We start from the raw sequence: 8,648 nt of genomic DNA on the forward strand, positions 1-8,648 counted from the left end.
GTGTGTGTGTGTGTGTGTGTGTGTGTGTGTGTGTGTGTGTGTGTGTGTGTGTGTGTGTGTGTGTAGACACTGTGGCTACAGCAAAGCCTTCCAGGACTCAGACGAGGAGAAGATGCATTATCAGAATGGTCATGGTACGTTTGGCCCGTTCCTCAATTATCATCAATAATAAATTACATCACGTTTTTTGGAGGGATTGAATTTTTATCTCGGTGTATTAAAGTTCATCCTCGGAGCAAACAATTTCCATCAGCCTCTGATTACAGGAGCGTGCGCTCCTTCCTCCACGCTGTTTGTTCTTTCGTTTTGTTCCTTTAGCTCTGTGGTTTTCTTTCATCAGGCTCTCCCTGCTCTCAGCGGCGACAGGGGCTCAGATGTGATGCTGCTCTCATCCTCTGATATGTGACCAAATGCTAATGTTGTTTATCTTAGTGTCATTTCCCGACGCGAGGTTTTATATCGACCCGCACACGTACGAGGACCCCTGCCAGGCAGTCCATGAGTTTGCCAGAGAAATTGAAGCTTCCAGGATCAAAATCGAGAAAATCATTGGCTCAGGTAAAAACTAGTGCTTCTGTGCGCAGAAAAAGAAACACACACATAAGCACACACACAGAATCTGGCTAAGCTAGCTGAAAATCATTGGTCGGTGTAAAGGCTGCGATGTGCAGCAGAGAGGAGGATAGCAGAGTGGAATCAGAGCYTTGCGTGGAGCTGTCAATCACAGCTCCTCAGCCTGGCGGGGAATACTAACACAACACAGCCTGCCTCAAACATTACGGCTACAGAATGTCTAACACACACACACACCACAAGCAGCAGGAACGATAAGACGCAAGCCATAATTAGCTGCTGTAATTATTCTGTGGACATTCTGTCCTTAAGTAGATTCTGTCTCTTATCTGAGCCGACACATTCTCATTTACACTAATGGTTTAAGAGGGACTGAGCTGAGCACCATGGATGTGAAAAGATATTCTGGACATTTCTGGTCATGTACTGTCTTAATTCAGGCTAGCCGGTACAAAAACTAGTGTTACCTCTTTAACTTGCTGCTGTTGTGTCATGTTCAGGGGAGTTCGGGGAGGTGTGTTACGGACGTATGAGGCTCCCGGGGAAACGAGACATCGCTGTTGCACTGAAGACCCTGAAGGCAGGGTACACAGAGAAGCAGAAGAAGGATTTCTTGGCTGAGGCATCCATAATGGCCCAGTTTGACCACCCGAATGTCATTCGCTTGGAGGGGGTGGTAACTCACAGTAAGCTGACTCTGAACTCAGACTCCAGTTTTAGTTCCAAACAAGAAGAGAACTAAAACTAACCAATCCTCTTCCTCCATCTTTCTTTCCTCTTAAACATGCCCTGCCAAAACTTAAGAAAAAGTGCAGCAAACAAATGGTTTTGTAACAGGTACATTCAGCACTCAGCAGCACAGGCCTCAGCGTACAACCTTGGGCCAAARCAAAACAAACACGGGAGCTCTGCTCTGAGCAGACACTCCGCAAAACACTGACAACTTCTTTCTACCATAATAATGAKTTCAGCTTATAATGTTCATCCCTTCCTGGTTACACCCCAGAGGTGTTACCTTTTGCGTCAGATGTCAGAACGTTACTCATTTTGTTTAGGCTAAGAGAAAGAACACATGYTAASACACACACACCAACTCTTATCCTGTTATGGCCTTAAAGCTGAAAGGATCAGAAAGTATAAAATACAAAACTGAATCTAATATTCAGTTAATCAGTTACAAAATTTCTTCAGTTTATTAACATCTGAACCTCAAATTTTGTTGTTAAACTTTTTATAGGAAATTTGATTGTCCACAATAAGCTGTACKTTTGTGATTTATTTGATTCTGTAAATAATAAATTATCGCATTTATTGTTAGATCAACTTAAATTCACTGAGTACGCTCGTCTTATTGTGTTTTGTCCATTCATTTTTTTATAAAGAAGATYTTACCGAAAATAAGAAGAACCCGTGAATTTCCTTATAACTTTAGTAATAAGAAGTGTAGGTTTTTTGATCAGCTGAAAAAAATCATGTTTGAGTGTAAATGCAGTTTTCAGAAAATTCCCTGCTCAAAAGTTCTTGTCTCTTGCACTGATTTCTTCTTTTAACATTGTGAAGCTCTACTTAGAACCTTCTTAAGATCCAATAGTGCAAAATGCAAATTATTGCACCTTTTTGACTGGTCTTAAGATTTTTGATCAGGAGTGTATATCTAAGCTTAAAGTAACTGCATATAAATAACAGTGGTTACTTTACAAGGCTGGTTGGCAATCATTTAAATTCTGTTGACTTTTTTGTCTCAACTTTCTGTTAGCTCCTGCTGATAGCAGGATGCTGCAGCACAGTCTGCAGTGTTAGCATCCTGCTATGCTAACCTAAAAGATTTTTTTCCAGAACAATGTTTAGCTCCAGAGGTAGTTGGAGCATCTTCAGCTTATCTTCTATCAGAACTGTTTTTGAGAAAAAATTAACTGTCATGCTGATTCGCAATGAAAAGTAAATCCTACTTAAGTTAAGTTTTGGCAGAGAGAAGATGGAGTAATATACAGTATTTCTCTTGGGGGGGACACAATAATTTTGTGTGTTGAAGCTAAAGAATTATGTAATTTATTTATTAAAGGTTGAACATAAGGGCTGGACCTTTCCTAATTTTATTATGTTTTTATAATTAATCTTTATTTGCTGCCATGTCTGTTTAGTACCAGCTGGGTTCAACTAGACACACACATAATGCACACACACTCACTTTTATCCATTGAATAATGTAAAGAATAAAAGTTTAGATTCATGTAAAATCATAATAACGCATTGACTTGATCAGAATTTATCTGCCACACTAACTCTCTTACACTTGCAACAGTATTGCTTTTTTATTTTATTTTTTTCAATTTATGTTGGCATTCTCCATATGCTAAAATTAATATTTCTAGTTTCAGTGCCGATAAATGGACTTCCGATCTACTTATTTTCTCCCGTTGCCATGGTGAATCGCGTTATTTGACTTCTGTTGATGAGGGCTTCGTGCTTAACTCGGGGCTAACTTGACACAGGATTGAGTTGCCCAGTTGATATCACGTTCTGAAACCAAAAATCCTGAGTATCACAGAGCAGGGTAGGTTGATTCAGAGTATCTGCCTTCCACCCAGGGCTTGTTAAGCCTGCGTTCTAAAATGGGGCCCAGGGCTTTCTACTGAGGGAAACATATGGCCCTGACAGTGGAGCAACAGACTGACAGAAAATAAAGAGTAACTAATTACAGACAAGCACCAACACCTGGAGAAGAGATGAGGAACAGGAGCTGAAAACACAAAACACCACCATCCAGAAAACTAAAGAAATCAAAACACAGATTCTGACCATTTGTTTTCAGATCCTGCAGTGAAACTCAAAGATGTTATATTTTGTTGTCGATTTTTTTAGTTACTGACCTAGTGCAGAAATAGACAATGCTGCTTCTTGAGTCTTAGTCTGTGAACTGAAACCATTATATCCTTTCTTTCAAAACTACATTTGATACAAAAAGCAACAAGGTAAAGGTGTGCTTGCTCTATCAGTCACAAAAATCAACTCTTTTAGTTCTAAGGTTCCACTTCATTTAGCTGCTTTTCACAGCAGTTCCTCCACAAGAACTGGTTTCATACAAAAACTTTTAACACAAGTTCTCCAGCAAAGTTTGTTCTGTCACAAATTTTGATGTAATCATTGAGAAAACTACAGAAAATAGAGAAAACTGAACAGGCTGAAAAATAAGACCCAAACAGAATATAAAAATATCTTTGCAGCACCAGGAGAGACTACATTCAACTTTTCCACAGAGACTCCAAGCACACAATAACATGTATTTAACAGCTACAAAAGTGGATTTTGTAGGATATGTCCCCTTTAAGTTTTGTTTGAGGAACTTGGAGAAAACCCACACATACACGGGAAGAACATGTAAACTTCACCCAGCCAGGCTGTGAATCTGTGAACTTGTCACTGTGAGACAAGGTCTGTAACTGGTGATGCAGACCAGTGTATAACAGTGTTTACCATGTTTCTTCAATAAAAGTCTGTAATATCTCAGTTTGTCCAGCCAGGATCAGGGTCAGTGAACGCTACATGACTAGACAGCAGGAAATAGGTGACCAACAGGTATAAATCATGATAACTGCAGAACAAAGAAAAGTGGATGCTACATTTTTCAGGAGAAATAGATTATTTTCTTCAATTGAATTGAAATCAAATCAAATCGGTGTGTTTAGTTTGTGAAGACGTCTAATCTGGAGCAGTAATCCAGGAGTGAGCATGCTAAACTGAAGGAGCTTAAAGAACAGGTGGATCAATATAGTTACTGTGCTCAGGTGGAGTTTAGATGCACAAGAAAACCCCAGAGAGATGTTGTGTTAAGGGAATAAACAGCCTGCAGAGGGAGAGTTTGTGAAAGAATAGATCATTGTTCCTGTCTCCTGACTGTATTAATGGAGCTCTCAAAATACCACATCTAACCTGTTTTCATCCATACGTAAAAGCTTTTCTTTTCAAGTCAAAAAAGAAAAGCAGATTCCTGATTTTTTTCCCCCCATCCATTCTTTTATTTTTCTCGGGTTTTTTTTTTATTTATTTTACCTATCACTTTGCCAGTTAGGTTTGCGGGGCAACTGGTGCCCATCTTGGTCAATTTGTACCAAATCACCCAGTGGTTTTAACCCAACCATCTCAGATTTTGATGAAAATTGGCATATTTGTCATCTGTAATCCCACAGCACAGTATCTCAAATTTTAAGTCAATCGGACCAGTGGTTCCAAAGACATCCACCCCCCAAAAAAATTTGAATTTTCTGCAAAATTGGCACATCCATCTATTTTCAAACCCAATTATCTCAGGAACTACTAGGTCAATTTTCACAAATCTTATATCATTGGAAAGGTAATTTAATAAGGATTCTGAATCTGCCCTCATCTTATATTTTTGATTTGAGCATGTTAGGGTCCATTAAACATCTGTTCTTTCCTACGACCTTGAAATTGACCTAGTGGATCACATGACCTTGAGATGACTTTTCCTTAAATGAAATCCCCCACTTGTTATCTGAGACATATAAAATTTTCAGATCTGCAACATTTTTGTTTTGCAGTATTTTTGATTCAAAGATATAAATTGGACTAAATTAACCATAAAATGCATTATAAATGTACACAGTTACATGAATACTGTATGTACAATCCTAACTCCAACGAAGTTGTGATTTGTAAAACATGAATAAAAGCAGAACATGATCATTTGCAAATCCTTTTCAACTTAAATTCAATTGAATACACTACAAAGACAAAATATTCAATGTTCAAACAGATACGGATTGTTCAGAAAAACTCCTAAACACTGAAACTTTAAAATGTTAGCAAAATAAATGTACAGAACATGATTACTGTGGTTTTCTCCATTTCTAATTGTTGCATTGTTTGGATTTATGAACAGAGAGTGGCCTTCAGAGGACTTTCTAAGAGAGAAACATTTAACCTGCAAACTGAGGCTTGCAAGGTCTGAGATGGATCTGTTCTCTGAGCATTACACAGTCTTTTTCTGTAGAATGATGGACTCCAGATCAGTGGCTGCTGGTGGATTTTTCTCCAGGGAGTGGGGGGGGGCTACAACTTCAAAATAGATGTATCTCAAAAAGCAATCAAACTTGTACTAAGTTGTTTCACGCCAGTGTATTTATTAAACAAATCAAAAAAATAAAACAGTCATGTAGTTTTTATTTTTAGTACATAAATTTTGCTCTTCTGTTACTGAGAACAAATTTCTTCATGACTCTGGTTAAAGTCAGGGATGTTTTAACAAGATTCTTCTCTATAGAGCATGGTCAATGCAGTGAGGTGTGATGTTGTACCTGAGGAAAGTCTGGATTCTCTTCAGTGTTGAGAAGCTCCTCTCAGATTCAGATGTGATGAGAGTCTTCAGCAGAGTCACAGTCTCTGAAGGTGTCCTGCAGATTGTTCTCCATGAAGAGCTGGTACAGACTTCTTGGTCCTGTTCAGCATTGGGTGAGCTTTCATAGTTTTCAGTGCTGCTTCAGAGAACTGTCCTGCAGGAACCTGTCAGCAGCAGTGTAGCTCTGATCAGATGTTTGTGAATGTCTCAAGATGATGTCACAAACCTAAAAAAAATAAATGCACAAATTTAATTCAATATGGATATGGCTAAAAGTGAGCTTTCTAATATATATTTAATATAGAGAACAATTAATATTATTTTAATAGCAACAAATTGTTGCATCTCTAAACTATTATATTTTTGTTTTAAAATGTATTTAGTTAATTAAAAAACAAAATAAACTCTAAGCACAACAGAAGAAAAAAGTTATAATAAAATGAAAGGCAGCAGAAAGAAGAAATAGACATAAAAACAAATAACATAATATATTATTTTGTGTTCACCATTAATATATAATATACTATGATTAAACAGCACAACAAAAGTATTTTAGCTTTTCCCTTACCTGTTTTAATCGATGCTGGATCAGATCCTGATGCTTGCAATACGAGGCAGAAAGCTACCAAAGCATTAGCCTCGCTACTACTGGTTAGCTTAGCGTTGTTGTTTATCCAGGTCCAGGAATTTTTTTTAAACCTTTTTTTTTATTGAAAACTTATTTTGTGCACAAAACAAGCAATGGAAGTAGATTTGACAATATTACAGTTTTCAGAACAACAAAGGAAATGAGTAGTTGTAGTTTTATAACAAAACAAAAAAACAACAACAAATAAGTGAAATAGAACAAAACAATCATGGCATAGGCTAGGTATCATATTTAAAACAGCAAGGACTTAGCAATGTTTTCATACATTGTGGCAATTTTCTTATTTGAATTAGAGGCATATTTAAGTAATTTAAAAAATCAACAAAGTAATTCAGAAAAACAGTGAACAATGGTGTCAAGACCGACAAAATAACCCAGGGCACAGGCAGGTTTCAAAAACAAAAAGCACGAGGCTTTTAATGATGAACACAAAAAGGGCTGAGAARACAGCAAAACTCACTTAACTTGAGGCTTGGACAAAGAACATGGAGCAGGACACGACCAGGTTGACAGTACAATGATCCAATAACAGACAGATAGTGTGTTTCCATCAAGGCTTTTGATGCGCATTTAGAAGTGTCGCATTAAAAATGCGAAAATAAATTCGGATGGAAACAGCAAAATTCGAAAAAATATCCTCAATTCACTAAAAAGTTTTTACGCTCGCTTGAGGTGGTTTTTGGGTTTTTCGAAAAACACTTAATGCACAAAAGGACAGATGGAAACACTTTTGCCGAATAAGTTGTGACGTAGCGAACATTTACCTCACGTAGCTGATCAGTTGTTCCACGGTACCGGTACCAGTTTCGGGTCGGCTGCAGCCGCGACTGGCAGCAGAACCCTCCTCCCGCTGTCGGCGTCTTCTCAATAATCCTGTAACATGAAGAAAATTGRATTTCTTTCTCCACGTCTCCAGATAGCAGTAACATCGCCAGAACTAGTTGGTAACAGAATAATTACAACTTCCCTGATAGTAGCAACGCGTTCCTGATAACTTCTCTCCATTATCCTGAGATGTGTGGACCCTGCGAGTTTAGCAACGGTTACTTCCTGTTTACTACGCACATGCGTATGACGTAATTGATTTGCTTCAAGCCAGTTGATGGAAACTCCGTTTGATTCGCATTTCTTAATTTTTTACTTTTTGCGAAATTATTAAGATTAGCTCAAAATTCGAATTAAAATGGGATGTAATTGGATGGAAACACGATTAGAGAAAAGACAGTGCTTAAATACACAGAAAACTAATGAGGGAACTGAAAACACCTGGGGAGAAACACAAGGGTAATCAGCAGACTGAGGCGGGGCAGCTGCGCTGAGAACACAGGGGAAACATAGAAACACTAGGATAAACAAAGCATAAAATGACAGACCATGACAATTGGAGGGGTATTTTTCCATTTACATGTATGGATGAAGTATTTACATAAAATGATTACAAGATTAACGATATCAGAATCACCAGGGACCAAATTTTCCATAAAATAAAGAACATATTTAGATGTAAAAGGAGGTGTATTAGAGATTTTAAAGTGTAACTTACCCCAAAATCAACTTTTTTAAACAAATAAACTGTCTAAATTGTGTCTTAAGGGTAATATCTTGCTATTTTGACTTAAATTTAACATTTTCGTCTAAAATAGTTAAAATCTTCAATATTTGTTCAAAAAATGTCTTGGTGCTGCCCCCTATGGGTTTAAATTTTGACTATTATATTTGAAGTACCTTGTGACCTGCTGTACCGTGTGACGTGTCACAGTACTGTGCTCAGTACAAAAGGCTCTCTGTGGAGACACGCCCTGCAGAGATTCAGGAGTTAGCCACAGCATTGTTGATCGTAACTGTGGTAGAAGCTGCCTTCTCCTCAGCCACAGTGAAAACATGGAGTCTATCAGTCATAAAACAAACTGAATRAACTTACACATCCTCTTTGTGCTTCAAGAGTTTTAAACTGTGGTTGTTGTGTCACGTAGTTTAGATCGGGCCAAAATACACGCACACCCTCGCACACACATATTGTCCCCACATGTGCAAAAAACATGTCCACACACACACACACACACACACACA

The 8,648-nt window shown here is 37.9% G+C and overlaps 1 protein-coding gene across 1 annotated transcript in view; it reads left to right on the forward strand.

The window, feature by feature from the left end:
- LOC106523968 (ephrin type-A receptor 4a) overlaps positions 1-8,648 on the forward strand; it is a gene marked incomplete at its 5' end in the record, with an annotated part of 55,469 nt that overhangs the window by 15,915 nt on the left and 30,906 nt on the right. Inside the window, 3 exon segments of the mRNA XM_014017559.1 lie at positions 67-134; positions 433-558; positions 1,074-1,259. Coding sequence (XP_013873013.1) covers positions 67-134; positions 433-558; positions 1,074-1,259 — 380 coding nt within the window.

This window comes from Austrofundulus limnaeus, unplaced genomic scaffold (assembly GCF_001266775.1).
Source record: "Austrofundulus limnaeus strain Quisiro unplaced genomic scaffold, Austrofundulus_limnaeus-1.0 Scaffold172, whole genome shotgun sequence".
NCBI lineage: Eukaryota > Metazoa > Chordata > Actinopteri > Cyprinodontiformes > Rivulidae > Austrofundulus > Austrofundulus limnaeus.